The sequence below is a fragment of the Neopelma chrysocephalum genome, unplaced genomic scaffold (assembly GCF_003984885.1).
Source record: "Neopelma chrysocephalum unplaced genomic scaffold, ASM398488v2 Primary Assembly neopelma1_44, whole genome shotgun sequence".
In the NCBI taxonomy this organism is placed as follows: domain Eukaryota; kingdom Metazoa; phylum Chordata; class Aves; order Passeriformes; family Pipridae; genus Neopelma; species Neopelma chrysocephalum.
Window position 1 is genome coordinate 24,479,036 of NW_020897703.1, and position 17,809 is coordinate 24,496,844.

General features: G+C 39.3%; 1 protein-coding gene across 4 annotated transcripts in view; it reads right to left on the reverse strand.

The window, feature by feature from the left end:
- Nucleotides 1-17,809, reverse strand: part of MYLK (myosin light chain kinase) — a 206,665-nt gene that overhangs the window by 71,611 nt on the left and 117,245 nt on the right. For all 4 annotated transcript variants that reach the window (XM_027679009.1, XM_027679008.1, XM_027679011.1 and 1 more), the window contains 5 exons: nucleotides 15,596-15,733; nucleotides 14,739-14,936; nucleotides 13,301-13,547; nucleotides 5,113-5,193; nucleotides 3,864-4,753 (listed from right to left, as the gene is read on the reverse strand). In XM_027679009.1, the coding sequence (XP_027534810.1) occupies nucleotides 3,864-4,753; nucleotides 5,113-5,193; nucleotides 13,301-13,547; nucleotides 14,739-14,936; nucleotides 15,596-15,733 (1,554 nt within the window). The remainder of the gene's footprint in view (nucleotides 1-3,863; nucleotides 4,754-5,112; nucleotides 5,194-13,300; nucleotides 13,548-14,738; nucleotides 14,937-15,595; nucleotides 15,734-17,809) is intronic.

The window sequence follows — 17,809 nt, forward strand, 5'->3', positions numbered from 1 at the left end:
CAAAAATGATACTTGAAGCAAAAACATCACTCATGCCAATCAACTGACACAATACTATTTGGGGAGTTGTTAAAGGAAATAGAAGAACAAGTACTGATGTTCATGATTTCAAAAGGAAGCAAAGCCGTATTAATAGCTGAAATGTACAATGGAAGGAATGGGACATGGTTATTAGGTGTGCTGTGAATGTGACATTCAGTATAATGCTGCCCAGATTCTGACTTCAAATTGCTAATGTAAACTTAATCCTGGAATCATAGAATACATTGCAAGCCCTGGATTAACTACCAGAATACAGCACAAATACTGCATAAATATGCCTGAGGATGAAGGTCTTTTCTGGAGCAGGGTTTAGTTTTTCTTTTGCCAAAGGTCTCACCAATCAGAGACTATTCTGATCCTGGTGTTTGTATTCAGGCTTCTCCAATGGAGTAGAAGCAGGGCTAATACCCTCCCTTCTCCTGCACTCTAACGGCTAAACCACCTTGGGCAGGCACTGCAAACACAGAGGAGACCTGTGAACAGCATTGTTTCTAACAGGTAAAGGGCCTTACTACCAGCTAGGACACATGTGCCAAAGAAAGTTATTTGCAGTGAGTGACTGCATAATAGGACATAGTTTTGCACAGTTTGCCTGTCCTGTGAACTTGTTTCACACAAGTACACTTCTAACTTTGAACTTCCTGGCCAAATTAAACACTTGTTTAATCACATGGGCATGTTCCTGAAACCAGATTTTATGTATTTATCTTTATAATATATTTGGCACCATGAGATGAACAAACTGCTGTCTCTTTTTGCTTTTTTTTTTCCTCTTCTCTTCTCTCTTTGTGGGCTGGTGGCCCATACTTAGATGAGCTAGAAGCAGATAGACATGCCTTACTGTAGATACAGGATTTTCCAGTATCCAACTCACTGAAGAACAAGTAAGTTATTATTTTGTGAGATACCTCTGGAAAATCTGAAAAAAAAAAACCCTCTGTGGTCACCAACAAACATCACGGCTGCACAAAACCAGTTGGTGAAATGGCTAAGAATGAACCGGCTCTATCCTGTTCCATAGTGGATTTTGTTGCTGAACACAAGAGGAGCAAGATCATACCAAAGAAATAAAAAATGGCTTTGCAAGATCTAAATTCACCAAGGTGAGCTAGGGTCTGTTTGCTCTGAATTCCTCTGCTTCCCCACAGATTCAACCTTCTTTCAGCTGAGGATGATTCTAGGGGATTATCTCCAGGGCCCATTAAATGCTGCCCCAAGGTTGGCCAAGGGCACTGCTGCTGAAGGACATGACACCTGGGGGTGTGACAAAGCTGCATGTTCAGTGTTTGGTGCAAAAGATGGAAACTGGGATTTTGGCTTTGGGCTGCTGAGTACTGCATCCAGTTTTATTGTTGCTCTCTATGCTTGACTCTGCTTCGAACACTATCTATGAGACTAATCCATACAGCTTCCCTATCGACAAGTATTTCCTGATATTCATCCTGGATTTGTTATTTCTCAATTATAGTCTGTAGCTCCAATTATTCCTTCTCCTCTCTTGGTTTCCTCTACTATGTATGTGTTCCTAATTAGGGAAAAAGAGAAAACTGAATCTCTATGAAATCTGAAACTTACTTAAAGTAAGTATCATGCATACCTAGTTAATTACTTAACAGTTGGCATGAAAGCATCTTACAGTGGGAAAGCAGCAACTTCTCCAAGTGCCAAAGTTAGCAGGTACTGTCAGGAAAAAGCACTAAATTAACCATCATGCAATGCACCCCCTCAGCATACCAGAGGGTAAGTAATAAGGTTTAAAAAAAAATAGTTCTAATCCTCATTCCATTTCTTTCCATTAAAGGAGAAAACTTACTGCCCTGTGGAATATTTCTTTCTAAGATCCTCTGCAAATACGTGCAAAAGAAAGCCTGACTTTGAAGCACTGATAACACTGACTACCTAAGCGTGATACAAGTGTAACAGTGCAGTACAAGTGGAACATAAGGACAGTTTCTTCATTCCCTACAAGAAGCTGTCCTGGAACAGTGGATTCCGTGTGCAGTGGTGACCTTTGTTCCCTACCCCCATGGCAAGCACTGCTAATGTGTGACACCCTGGAGTGTTGTGACCAAGAGTCACCTTGTCCAGACAAACTGGGTGGGATGAGTCACACGCCGGGCTCAGGCAGGTGGCAGAGCATTCCTGTTACTTCAGTGTAAACACAGCTACGCTGGATTTTCAGCTCCACAGTACCATATGAATATGAGTTGGGGGATTATAATGGTCAATTACTCAGATTATTTCAGTCAAGAAAACAGCTTTCTGCAGTACCATAACACTAAAGCTTTGGGATTTTAGAAGGCTCCACCATAGCTCAGAAGCTTTGGTACAGACATTATGTCTATCTGATGTACTTGATAGGAGGCATGGAACTTTAGGATACATAATTTCTTTTTCACTCTGAACAACTCCAAGAAGACCCTTGAAACCCTTACACCCCACTGTAAGGCAGGTTAAATTGGTTGATCCTGTCAGTCCTTTTTACAAGGACAGCATTTCTACCAGTTAACTTTTTCTCATGTACATGACACTTAACCTTATTCTCTACAGTCCCCTCTGGTGACAATCATCACCTACTTTTAAAAAAAATAAAATCATGTTACTGCAGACACATGCCAGACACAATGCACCTGCTACCATTTCCCTTTCTCCATCTAATTACTTTGGTATCCCCTAAATGTACTATTTGGGTACCCCCACTCTATCTGAAGGCAATGTTTCTTCTGATTTCATCCTCTTTAGAAGAATGCTTCTGTGTCAGTGCTTGGAACACTGCACAAGGATTCACTGGTTGTGCTGAACCATTGTGCATATTAATTTGGTTCTCATTTGGTAACACTAAAAATAGTCTGGATTGAATAAAGAAAGACTCAAAACTAGTGCAGATTCAAAAGAGTGCAGACCCCTGTATCAAGCTATAATTCTTACTGTGAACATGAACTTTTTTTACTACAATATGCCAGACAGTGTCATTCTTCAGATAATTCCCTCAGCGTTTTATGAAACAAACATGAAGTAAAGAAGTTTTTTTGTGCTATCAGTTGTCCTCCCTATTTTTGTCCCAATGAAAATTTATTTTGTCTAGATACAATATTAACTTTTGTAAAAAAACAGTCTAGTAGGATTTGATTATTCAAAATGTGGAATATAAAGTAATCATTTAATTTGAAAACAGTAAGTCTTCTCTCTGAGGACTTTTAGCAAACTCTGTACTGTTTTGAAGTTAGTTAAAAGTCATCAATCCAGTGGGGTGCAAATATTTCAGTGCTTATAATGGCAACAGAAGCATCTGTGGTGGGGCATTAAATACACTGGAAAGCAGTTCTCAACTCTGATCTTAACTATGTAACTTGAAGTTGTAGTAATTTCTTTCTATGACACAACCTCTCCTTGCTTCTGTGTTTCTCATTGCAATAAAAAGCCTGAAATATTAAACATACAGAAGAATTAAATTAGAATTTGTAAACCAGCAATAATATTATTATGTTTTCAATGTTCTAAATCCTTAAAGTTCAGTTTAAATAAGCATCATGTACCAGCTCCTTAAACAGCGTTAGCAATGTAAACAGCATTTAAAAATGCAAGAAGTTCAACTTTATAAAAATTACATCTGCAGGCTGTTAAAGGGGAATCTACAAGAAATGTCAAACAATACTGTTCCTTGTGTACTCCACTGAAATAACAAGAAAGCTGCATCTGGAAACCGTTACTGACACAGGACTTAAATACGTATTGCATTACCTTTAATGAACTAAATATTGTTAATCAAGAGACAGATATAACAGTGTGCCTCCAGCTGGCTTATAATTCAATTAATTTACCTTCTTGGGAGATGACAATGGACTTCGATGACTTGATGGCTTTGCTGTCTAGAGTCCAGGTGACAGCTGCCGGGGGATCAGAGGAAATCCGACATTGTAAGACCAATTTCTCACCATCTACAACTTGAGCATCCTGAAGCTTCTCTGTAAAGGAGGGTGCTGTTCCTTTGCTTGCTGGTGGTTTGCTTGCTGGTGCTTTGTTTTCAGCTTTTTTCCCAATTATTCCACCATCAACCACTGCACACCCATGTTCACAGTTTCTGTCATTCTTCTCCTCTTTTTTCGCTGCTGGTTTGGCAATGGGGGCTTGAGAATTGGGGGTCGCGTTCTGGGCTTCAGAGTTGGCGCGGGCATTTGGTGCTGGGGTGCCAGCGCTGCCATTCTCCGCAGGTGGCTTTTTCTTTGAGCCCAGCACAGACCTGAAATCTGTAACAGCAGGTTTAGGAGGTGGTACCTTCTCTGGCAATGGGGTTTTTGGGGTGCCTTTCTTGGCCAGCACAGAGCGGAAGTCCACCTGCTGAGGACCATGGACTTTCCTCTCCTCCTCTGACAAGGTCTTGGGTTTGACCTGCCGCTGCAGGTTTGCTCGGAAGTCCATTTGCTCGGCTGGGATTTCTTTCAGTTCCTCCTCAGAAAAACTTTTGGTGCTGACTTTCTTGCCTAAAATGTCACGGAAATCAAGTTGCTCAGCTTCCTGCTGCCTCAGGCTTTCCTCTGTGTGTTCCCGAGTTTCCACTCGCCTTTTCAGCACACCTCGGACGTCTTCCTGCTCTTCTTCAGCTACTCTAGTTGCACTGCTGTTCTTTTTGAAGCCACTTGTTCTACCAAATGTTAGTTTACCATGATCTCCACCATCTCTTTGCTCTCCAGAGCTGGCTGTTTCCCTCCCACTATGATCCGAAAAAGAAAAGAAAGAGAGAGCCAGGAAAGGGGCTGGTTTAAAAATGTCAGGGAACAATCTCAGAGCAGGAACAAAATGTGTTTATAGAAGGGGAGGTTGATTAGAGGAGCATACTCCATTAGTTTATTGCATCAATGATGACTTCAGGAGCCATATAAGGGCACAAACAAAAAAGATCTTCTCTACTCTGGCTTGGTACAATGTGCTTAGCTTGTATGATGAAAACAATTTGTTGGGTCACATTTGGGGATTAGGTTGAACAGCAGCCAGCCTGGGTCTGTAAGGGCAGGGAATTAACGGAGCAAAAAATAGAACCCACCCATGCAAGTCCCTGGGAAAAATACTCACTCTCTGAGCATTTCTGCTGTGGAAGCTGAACTCTCCCGCAGCATCAGAGACACCTGGCAGCTGCATTCTCCAACTTGGTTCCTGAAATATTTAAGTGAAATCAGAAAAGCAGAGGTTTCTCCCTCTGTAACTTGCCTGAGCTAAGTGACTGTGTATTGTACTAAAGCAGCTCAAACCCATTGTGGCCTCCTGCTTTCCTATGCCCAGCATTGTGGTGGTGGACTGAGTGGATTTGGTCCCCTTATATTTGGAGCCAAGCTATCTTAAACAGCTTTTACTGATTTGTTGCTATCTGCACTGGGAACAGCATACTCCCTGAACAAAAATCAAAGCAATTTACAGCATGAAACAACTGCAAACAAACTAGCTAAAGGAAAATAAATACAAAGGCTGGAAAATCAAGTCAGAGGAAGGGGATATTTTGCAAAGCTGAAAATCTTTCCAACCATGCCTACTGTTTATTTTTTAAACCCAAGCCCTTATGTTTTCTAATGTTAAGATATTAAAAGCAGGGTCTCATTTCCTTCCCTCCCCCCTGGCCCAACCAATCAGCAAAACCCATCTACATGGATTGCTCCAGCCTGTACATGTTTATATTAAAAAACATAAAAGTGTCACCATATATGGTGCTGAGTACTTATTCTTCCTTTTGCAGAGGAATACCATGGATGCCTTCTGGAAAGGGCTCCCATTAAAGAATTCATTTAAAGTACTCCCCCCTCCCCTGCAGCTCCCTCCCTCCCGCAGATATATATCATTCTTCCAGCCCCAAACAGCTCTTCTCCGCTTAACACAGGAGACGCCAAAAGCAAAATTTAACTCCCCCAGGGCAGCAGTTGTGTAACTGTTGCCACCACTCCCCTGACTGCTATTAAAAACCCAGACTTGACTTGATTGAGGGCTAGAGATATCTTCCATTAGTGAAAACACTTCTGTCCTTCCCAGTTTAAGTATAAGCTTTTGAATGGACCACAAAATCCTGGATGATTTTTCTTTTTCGAACAAAAATAATTCCTGCTACTGAAAACATTTCCTGGACATGAGCAAAACACGTGTGTTGAGGGGGAGGAATGGAAGAGAGGCAGGTTTTCACAGCTGTGTTTTCTTTTAAAAAGACTTGCTAGATAAGAGCACCTTCAAGTCCACTTAGCCCTGAAGTTTAAAACATGGACCCAGGACTGCCTTTCTGTTGGCTTGCCATCAATATGTTGTCCTGCCTGTTTTTTAAACTGCATGGAAACACATTCCTAGATATGTTACTGTTTGGGTGATAAAACTATAATTTCACCCATTTGTAACTTGCAGTAAAGACACACTGTAGGCAAGATCATTAACACAGAATCACAGATGCAGCACAAAGTTTTATCTTTATAGCAGCAATTAGTGCCATCACCTTTTCAGAGAGATTTCTCTTGCTTTCTATTGTTTTAGAAAAAGAAACAGTGGATCAGTCTAATATGAAAATCAAGCCTTCAACACCACGAAGAAATCAGTGGGTTTGACCAAAGTAACTGGATTGCAAAGTAAAGGCCCTGCTGGTAGGAACATATCTTACTGGACCTTAAGACCATTAATAACAAGAAACCATAGAAATATTTCCAACACTTTTATATCCAGTAAGATAGAACATGTACACTAGAAATTATTATTGAAGGCAATCCATGAGGACAGCAGTGAAAGCCACAACCCTTATTTCCTTCAATACAAAAAACTAGATAACATCTGAGTACCAAATATAAATTGTCCAAATGGCAGGAGAGGATCCAAGTCAATGCAAAGATTAGTTAACTGAGCCCTGCACTGGAGACCTGCCATTCTTACTTCCTCTTATGTGTGGCCTCCAGTTGGAAGCAAGAGAAGCAGAAAGAAGGCAAGACAAATGGAAAGATAAATAAAAAGAATAACATGTCATGTCCTCCCAACATACTGATTGGCATCCAATGATGGCAGGGTACCAACACTGCTGAAAACCTGTTGTCTTGGAACAATGCATTTCAAATTGTCCCCTGTTGCCACTATTGAAACTCATGGCTTTTTTTTCCTGCTTCTCAGAAGCTTTTAAGAAAAGCAGAAACACTCTGGAACTGCTCATTCACCAGTGCTGTAGTGCTGTTAGCAGGCTGTTGGTTTACCAGAAGATTCCTCCTGTTCAGGACTTAAAACCAATCCAAAACTGACAAAGGAGAAGCCACGCATGCTGAAGTATAGACAATTTACAGCATACATCAAATAGTGAGGCACCACTGCTCAGCTTCTGTCATGACCATATGGCAAAAATATTTGCCCACAAGAATTGTGTCACCAGTGGGAGAGGTTAAAGTAACAGAGACAGCACTCTCCCAGGAGAGGGATTTAGGGATGCTGGATGTGGTCCTGACCACTGTGAAGAATAACAGCATTTCTGCAGGACCCATTTCTGCAATGCATCCTTCCCTCTGCAAATTCTTCACTTATGCAAAGAAGCAAATAAGGAAGGCAAAGTAAACCCTTCTAAAGTAAGCTAAGTAAGCTATTTTTCACAGGGTTTGGAAAATAAAGGAGGAGGTAAGAAAGCCAAAGAGCATTTTGTTCTTTCTATTTTTAAAACCTTGGGAAGCACTTACAAATTACGGCAACAGTGGGACAGACAAGTACCTAGATGGAAAAATTATTCACAAGGTAGTTTTTTGATCTTAGTTATTTCGAATTCAAGTGAGCGGCTGTGATTCAAGTGAGTGACTAGACTACTGGATACAAACCTTGAATCTGTGTCTGATTCATCACATCCCTGTTCAAAAGTGTAGCCTTCTCAGGGCAAGTCCTGCTCCCACTGAAATCAAAGTGAGGATTTTAGGAGCAGAGAGAACATACTGTTGTCTTCTGAATTCAGTGGCAGAGTCTATAAAGGTAAGTTAAAAACATTGATCTACCTTGGAGATCACAAAATGGAAAAGGAGAAACAAGTCAAGAAAAATCAAGAAGGACTGGGGGGTTTAGATGCTAAATTCAATCAAGAATAATTCTGGAAGCTTGGTAAATATTTTTACATTTATGCAATGTTAGAATCTAGGCAAGGCAAAGATGCATAGGGGCACTTAGAAAAAACAGAGCTTTGCAGTACACAAGCACATCTTCAAGTCTTTCACATCTCCGCTGTTTTGAATCTTGGCAATAACAATATTACTTGTGCAGCTTGAGCTTCTCCATGTTGGCATTTTATCAGCAAAACCCTAGACACAGACAGATCTTAGTGTCTCTGTTATTCTGGAATAATGATAGACATGGATAAAACCTATGCTTAGGAGCTATGCTGTAAAGAAGTGCCTGGAAGTGTTGACTTTTGCAGGACTGTTCTGTAGAATACTCATGCACAGGACTTATCTTTAAAATGTCAAGGAATAATAATAATAATTAAAAAAACCCACCAAAAACAAATAAAACCCCAGCTGCAAAGCCTGAAGCAGTTTTAAAAATAGCTCTCTGTCCTGTTGTGGGATCAGTTTTCCCTGGAATGGCTTTTATGTTCAAAATATCTTGAAATACTAGTTTCTTGGCAGAATCTACTCAAATATTTTCACTGAACCTTAGATGAGACTTATTGTCTGCATGTCCCTAGGAAGTACTCTCTGGAGTAACAGGAAAAAAAGCACTTTTGATCATAGTTGGGGGACACAACGAAATTTCTTACCAGCCTACCAAGTGTGAAACAAATACTGCAGAGTAAATTATATTTTCTCAATAATATAATTAGGGCCAATGATAAGGGGCAATGAAGTTTATCTCTAGTTATAGCTGGTGCTTCAGAGCAGGAAACTGCAAATCCTCAGTAGGAGGTTTTGAAACTTTTCTGTGAGTTAAATGGAGAGAAAGTCCAGACTCCACGAAGTTTTAACCCCAAAGAAAGCAACTAATCTACTGGATCACAACTTAGCTGACATAAAGCAGAGCAGCTCCACTGGCTTCAAAGAGGATGCTCTAATTTACCTCACTTGAATGTTTTGTCAAAAGCTTTTTATACCTGAAAGACCTATCATTTTATTTGCATTTTACAGCATTGAGTGGGAGAATGGAATGAGAAGGGGTCACGGTTTTCTTTTCTAAAAATAGACAGTGTGTTGGTAGCAGAAAACAAGGTTTGCAAACTGTATATTACAGAAAGACAGAACTGTATTTACTGTTTAGTGTAATGAAATGTAACCTGACAACTGCTTTTTATATAACCTGAGTTGCAGAGTATTTGAGGTACCACTGATTTATAAAACAAATGTTTACCTCTGATTTTAAGCAGATTATGCAAATCTCTAAAGAAAGACTAATCAACACTAACCAAACCTTTATGGAAGATAGAGTGGGGGAGAAAAGAAATACTTAATGTCTGAGAAGACAAAGGTTAACAAAGCAAATGATTTGTTTAAGGAACTGCAGGAGGATTTGTGAGGTCTCTCATGTTGACTGTGCTGCTATAAAGGTTTTGCTCATCTAACAGTCTCTGTCCAATTCTCACAGTTTCTTTGCTTACATCTTCCTTTATGATGTACACACTATGTGAAAGAACATGGGGAAGTCATACTGGATATCAGTGCTTGCATCACTGGAAGGATGCAAGGGACAGAAGGGGAAATAAATGTCTGTGTTCTTCTGAGTGAAAAAAAGCATTTCTATTTCCCATTTCAAGCATCTTGCAGGCTGTAAAATGCCCAAATTTCAACAGATGAACTGCAGTAATGGGTGACTCTGTTCTTCTTTTTGTATTTATGAAACACCATTCCTCTAGGTCTGAGACACAACAGGTTCAATGGACCATTATTAAGACAATTAAAGTGGAGAATGCAAATGTTGAGGAATCAGAGGTTTGTGTTAATTTAAAACAAGGACCAGGAGAGGCTACAATGACTACCCTCCTAGAAGTCAGATGCAGCAGTCTGCTGAATAGTAAAAGGCAAACCAAAGATGTATTCTAAGTAATGATACGGGTTGGTAAGACAGAAAGCCAACGAGCAATCATTGATGGATCACAGTAGGATCACACTAAGCTACATGTCCTTGTCACCTCACTGTGATGAAAGGAGAAAGAACTGCAAGAGACAAACACATCTTTTGTTAAACCCACGTTTTTAAGACCACAGTTTTAATTTGTGAGCACCCAACACAAAAGGAGAATTGTGGAGGCATTAGAATAGAATTTAGAACTTAAGAATAATGGAGAAGAAAATTGGAAAATAATTAACACTGGAGGAAACCATGCCCAGACTAAATTAATGGAGTTGGAGAAGGAGTGACTCTCTAAAATCAGCTATGCAACATGCTTCTAAAATTAATACATGAAAAGGAGACTCACATTGTACTTGAAATGAAAATGATAATTTTTAAAAACAGTCTACTGTCAACTCTTCTATAAACTCTTCAGTGAATTGACTTGTGTTTTCTCAATTATTTCATATTTTTAATGGACTTTGTAGGAGTTTTTGAGAGGAAGACACTAAACACAGTTCTCCTCCTCTCAGGTACTGGTAAGACTGTTTCTGAATGTATAAACACTTCTCAATCAAGTATTCAAGACAAATGCAGCCAGTTTGACAGCTATTTAGACAAGACTATTTAGGTCTGAAAATTATTTTAGGTCTATTGCAAACTTGAAATTATACAGCTCACTTCTGGCTCCTTGGATATTCCTGAGGCCATTACTTCTCTGTTATTCACAGTACATAAGCAGTTGCCTAAAAGCATGTGGCTTTCTGTTCCCTGAACAGTAACTGGAATTTTACAAATGACAGCAGGGCAAAACGAGGTATCAGCATTCCCCTTGCTCTAATTGCAGCACATGGATTAGAAAAAGCCAACATGAATGCACTGATCTTTATGGGATCTCCAGCTTTTTCTCCAGTGAAAAGATTAGGGAATAACTGAAACTAGCATGTCATCTGTTGTGCTGTTTTCTAGCTACATTGCTTTTTCTCACCTTCCCCCAGAAATTGTTTTCATATGCTGATTTTCTGAAATCATTTTCCAAGTGTACATTCTAGAGTCATGATATTGTCAGGCTTCCACTTTGGAAAACAACGAATGTGGCCTGGGTGATCACATGATCATTACAGCCACTTCCAACAATGTCTTCCACAAAGCCCTCTTGTCTGTCCTTTGTTCTTCCTGTCCTCTCTCCTTTGTTCTTCCTGCCCTGTCTCTTTCTTCCATCCCCGAAGTTTTGCTGAAACATCTCTTTCAGTTCAAGTGAAACCACCAGCTTATCACAAGAGAAGATGCCCATGCCAGGGCATACATGCACTGAAATGTGGAAAGGTACCAGTAGAAGGTCACAGCTGTCCCAGTCTCTGCTCTCTCCTGCAAAGGTGACTGACCTCAATGAAACTCAACTGGCATTTCTAATCCCACCAGAGGTACTGAGATGTTCAACACCGAGTGCTGTTAGAAACACCACTGATCCCCAAAGAGACATAGATCCAAGGATTTAGGCAGACATGACCTGCACAAATCAGCATTAGGAACGTCCTAGATGACCTGGGATGATTGCAAACAATGAAGCTGTTCTGAAATGAGCCAGTTCACAATTTATTACAGACTATAAATTGCCTAAATCTACTGAACAGCTTATTTGCAAGAAGGTCATGGCACATATGGCTCTACCTACATAAATGTTAGTAATAATACTTGAAATTAAGTGCAGAAATACTTCATCATAGGAAATCTTGATATTCAAGAGCTGTAATCTTCTAAAGCACCTTTTTCTGGTGAAAAGTGAGTGCCTGGTCTGACTTTAAATATTAAAATATACTGAAGCTCCTTTGTGTCTGTCTGTGGTAGTCTGTGAAAACACACCTTCAAACTAGGCAACTACACAGTGACATGTCCATCATTTGGGCCACACTGGTTGGAAAATAAACTATAGCTATAAAAAAAATAGCTCATTGTTTAGAGGCTAAATGGGTGGCATTTATTAAGAAATTCCCTCCCTCCTTGTGTTATGGAGACAAGAGTAATTTATTTGCAAGCAGGCAAAGGACAATTCAGACTAATCCATCAGGATTACAATGTTAGTGTGTGGAGCAGATCAGAAAGTTTTCTTCCAGTGTAATGGATTCAAATGTGAATTAAATAATTTTAATTAAAAAAGCCACAAATATTAGCCAAGTAAGGCAATACACCTATGCACAGTAAATAGCACCGAGTAATACATCAGTTTAAAGTTGTACACTATGTTTTCTATAATCACACAGGTGATCTATTATTACACCTAATCTTCACCATTGGAGATGGAAAATGCTGTGGCACTTTCTACAAGATAAAGAACCAGCAAATGTGATTTTTCATTTAAAGGACTGTTATTTTACCAGAATAAAATAAAAATAAATTCATAGAATCATAGAATCAAAGAATCATAGAATCAACCGAGTTGGAAAAGACCTCCGAGATCATCAAGTCCAACCCTTGACCCAACATCCCTGTGGTTACTAGACCATGGCACTAAGTGCCACATCCAGTCTCATCTTAAAAACCTCCAGGGACGGTGAATCCCCCACCTCCCTGGGCAGCCCATTCCAATGTCTGATTACTCTCTCTGTAAAAAACTGTCTTCCTAACATCCAACCTAAGCAAAAAACAGTGCTTCCAGATTTTGTAGAAATGACAAAGCATCAGGGTGCCTCGTTTCAAAGATACATCAGAAAAAAGGAGAATACAACTTGCACATAAAATTCAGATATTTCAAACATGGCCAGGAAACATTTTTTCCTGTTAAAGGTATGGATAAAAAGCTTGTGTAATGGTCCTTCCTGGTCAGGTTGTTCCCATGGAAAGCAGGCATCTTTACAAATACCTAGAGAGATACCAAACATCATAAACAATAGCTCCAAACTCAAGATATTGATTGTGGTTTCCCTTGCTAGAAAGCCAAGTTGCTTCCCATACTGCTGCCAAAAAGGTTGTTTTTTCAGGACACCTAAAGGAAATCATACTGCTTTGTCTTTTTTTTTCCTGACTCTTCTCTTTTTTTTCCTGACTCTTCTTGTGTTTTCTTTTTCCTCTTTGAGTTTTATTAGGTCTTTTCATCCTTCAGAAATATTTTATTCCGTTACTACCCTAATGTTTCACAGGAATAGAATGGAACTCTTGTCTTCTTCAGGTGGGAATTTCAAATCGAGGGTAAATATAACTAATTGTTCCAAGACAACAAGCTTTTTTACACCAAACGTACCTGAGCTGAATTTCATATTGCCCTGCATGACGAGTCTGCACATTCCTCAAGACCAGTGTGAAGATGTCTTCATTTTGCAGGATTTCACACGCTGTTCCTGGCATTATTTCTTGCCCATCTTTAAACCAGTGAACAGTGGGGAAAGGATCTCCAGCAATGGCACAGGATATAAGAACATTTTGCCCAGGAGCTGCTGTCACTGATCTTGGTTTGCTTATGAACCAGGGCTGAATACCATCCTGGGGTTCTGTAGTTTACAAACACAAATTACAAATCAGAACAAAATGCCAAGCTTGAATGTAACTACTAAGCTAACTAATTTCAGGGAAAGCAGTCACAGGCAAGGAAAGTTATTTTGAAAGTTATATGCAGGGTATAAGTTTTTAATCTGAAAATAAGTCGGGCTTTAGTTTTGGAAGTAACGTGTTTGTACCAAAATTAATCATTTACATGGCACTTTACTGGCTTTATCCAGGCTTACATTAAGAGCAAAACAAAGGCACTTTAAAGCTGCCCTAAAAGGAATCTTGGAGATTTGTCCTTAGAGAATATGGGTAGGAATAGCTTTAAGGGCAAGTAACAGTACTATGACTGCTGTGCAGTTGAGAGATCATGTAGTAAATCATCATTAACAATTCCATAAAATTGCATTTAATATAGAAGATTGACCCCTAGGTTAGATCTCAGGGGAGCTTAGAGGATAGAGGAAGGTCTGAATTCAGAGCAGAAAGTGAGAACAGGCTGCAGACCCACCCCTGGAGGCACAGTTTGCTCAAATATTGCAGATAAGATACTTTGCATTAAAAATAATAAAATTCTCACACTGATTTCCAATAATTCTCAGTAATGACTATGAGAAAATGTCAGTATACAGTAACATTAAATGAAGTCCCCTGTCACAAAGGTAGTGAATGCCCAGTCATTGGAAGTTTGTAGGTACTTCAGTGTTTACTGTGGGATTTATATAATATGTGGAGATTCAAAGTCAAATTTTTTACAGCTAGTACTCAGATTGCAGAAATCATGTGTTCCTTACCTGCTACCACTACAATGTTAACATTAAAGCCAGGATACCTCACTTCTAGGCAGCTTTTCCAAATACTATGGCTTCAATTAGAAATAAAAACATAATTGAAAGGTTTACTTCAAGTCCATAGCTAAGTAAGCCTGATAATTATAATCTGCAGCTGCATTTAGCAGAAGTTTTGCACTGTCCCTAGAAATAGGACTCAGGAATGCATTTTTGAAATAGTAACATAATGTTCCAGAGTGAAAAGGTTTTTTTAAAGCTGCTTCTGCTCGATATCCTTTTTAATTCAGATGCAGAGACAGAACTTGTAGCATCCCTCCCAACAAACACTCATGTACTTTAAAGAGACACTTGAACAGCACATTGAAATTATTTTAGCATTTTTTAAGGTGAAGAGGAACTTTATACCTTGAACTGTCAATGTTGCCTGGGTTTGACTTTCTCCTACTTCATTCCAGGCTTCACAGGTGTATTTGCCTGTGTCTTCAGGAAACACCTCCTGGATGTAGAGGCTATACTCATTGCCTTTCTTCTCAAAGTGGAAATCTTCTGTCTCCTGGATTTCTTTCCCATTATGCAGCCAGATAATTTCAGGAGGTGGGTTAGCTGAAAATTATGAAAAAAACAAAAATCAGAGACACATAAAAACCCATCATATATTGATTAAGAATATTATTAAGGTTGGTAGCTTTTTTTTCCATCTGATTCTGCAATTTCATCTTACAAACATTCAGGAATTTCATTAACTCTTTCAATGCTGTGTAATGTGGAATAGTCTGTCTTTTATTGGTTAAAATACAAATGAATAAGGGAAGCATGTAGACAACAGAGAGGGAGAATGAGTTCTAGATCCCACAAAGGTGATTATCAAGAGTTTCTGTTACCAAGGTTCATACCAGGACTGCTCTTTTCTGCAGCACTGCTCTTACCCCAGCTGACAGGAATTCAGTCTTGTTTGGTTCACAACAAAAGCTGTTACAAGTCAACCGAGACTTAGTTTTAGTTCAACAACAGGACCCAATAATAAACTTATGTTATTATTATATCATTCCAATGAAGAAACACTTGTAGAGGTCTGAACACATCAACACTGGACAATGTTCATCCCCCTGAAGATCATATTAGACAAACACAGCTTTTAAAGAACTGGTTCCTAGAAATATTATTTCCAAATGCAAAGACATCTGCTAAAAAGATGGAAAAAACCCACAAACTTTGCAGCAGGACTTAATTTCTTAAAATAATACTGTCCTATAGCTACACACCTGATACCTCCACAGTCATTATCACTTGACTTCCATCCATTACTTTGAGGTCAGTCAGGCCTTTAAGGAAGACGGGTGCAAAAGTCTTGTTTAGATTGGCAGCCTGTGCACTTTCTGCTTTCTTGCTGCTCTTCTTTTCTGTGAGGTTAAAAAAGAATAAAAAGGGTCTTTTAATTGAATTTTCCTGACAAAATGACCCTATATTCAATATGATTTTGAGACATTGGTTTTGTTTCAGCTTTCAGAAGGCAAAAATAACTGAAACCACCCAATACAGCTGTTTTGCTTTGCTAGTATTCCAGGCAGACAGACAAGAAATGGGAATGGAACTGTCCTTGTTCCAGGAATCCTTTTAAATCATTGTTAAGTGATATCATACAGTATCATTCAGAAATTACACTCATTTTCCCAAAATACACAAACTCAGGTGAAAAAAGCCCCCAAACAACCCAACAACTTGTAATCAACAACTCAATGCCTTTAATCACTGCTAAACTCATATAAAAATTTTAAGGTTTGTTGCAAGTTGCTATTCTCATGATCGATAAGTTAAAAACATAAACTCACAGGAATACAGGAATTGCAACTCTGCAAGAAACTACAAACTGTTTTGTTTGTTAGATGGTCAGTATTGAATGGTTTTGAGTTCACCACATTCCTCTCCTGTACTTCAATTATGCAACCGCTGATGGGAAAGTTTGAAACCTGAGGTTATCAATATATATCCCAAAACAAACTGTTGTATTACGGCTTTTAATTTTTTTGTTTGTTTGTTTTGAGGCTGTACAGTCAAATGCTGAGTGCTGGAATTAAATTAATCACCCTTAAAATCTATCTGTGATATGTTGTTTCCAGTATCCACAGTTGTCTCTATCTTGGATCTGGAGGCTATGAAGCAAGACCATTTAACTGTGATCTATGTGGTACAACAGACCAGGAAATTCACTCCTGTTCTAAAAACCTGAGCAAAGAGAGTTGTGAAGCCAAAGTAGTGATCATGACCAAATGCAAGAAGTCATAAATATTTATCGGTCACTTGGATACACTTTTTGTTTTGTTTAGCTTGCACTCAGACCTTTTACGTCTTGCCTGTAAAATGCCAACCCTACATTCTATCCATACATGAAAATGGCTTTATTTCGCTTATTCCTACCTTTAAAATTTTGAAAGGTATACCAAGAACATCCAAAACAGTATTACAGCAACATAAAGTTCCAGGGTGGAGAAAAATCATAATTCATAAAATTGGTGATTAGAAAAAATGACAGCACATCACTGAACAGGCCCACTGAACCTCCTGGAGGCAAAAAGTTAAGCTTGTCCCAGGGTAATTTGAGCTCAGTGTAAATTTGGAAGCTGCCTGGAAGGGAAGTTTTTCCTTTTCTCTAGCAAAGCTTTTTCTAGCCAAAATCTTGTCTCGCTGGCTCATGTCATAGGTCTTTTCTTGGCACTGAGCTTTGAGACATTGATGCATGTGAGAATGGAAACATGGGACCTGACTGAGACCCACTGGGATCAGTGTTATGGCCCTGCTACTCTGAAGTGCCTGATTCACTATCAGACCACACTGATCAGTCTTAGGGCTTCCCATAGCACCTGCTTGTAAGTGACTGATGCTTTATAGAAAATAGCCATGAAGTTGGGTGAAAATCTTCTACAGTAATAAACTGCTGTGGTTCACCATATCCCCGTTTTGTCATGTTTGCTCAGGGAAACAGCTTCAAACAATTGCTGTACTAAGCAATATTAGCACATGCTCCTTCACTGCCCTGATGCCTTGCAGAAAATCGTTTTGTCCCTCAAAGTGAAACAGATCTGTGGGGGAAAGCAGAAACCCACAGAATTGGAAAAAAGGAGGAAAAGAAGACAAAGAAAGCAAGAAAAGGAAAAAAACCCAAGAGAATAGTAGGACAGAAAGAGGCATAGGGAAAAAAAAAGAAAAGTAGACTTAAAAAAATATCGTTCCCTTTATCCCTTTTACTGAAATAACTAATAACATTGCAAATCTAGAAGGCAGATATGCAATAAATGGAGAGCAGGGAAAGCTAAAAAAAGCAGAGGTGTAGCTCTGGACCAAGAGAAAAACAGGTCTGGGTTCTGATCAGAAAAGTTCAAGTCTTCAGATAGGGGCAGACAACAACAGTTAAGAGTGACCAGGGAACTAATTTGCTCGTAGTGGCTCTAGCAGCAATTCTCCCAGACCAGACGAGCTGC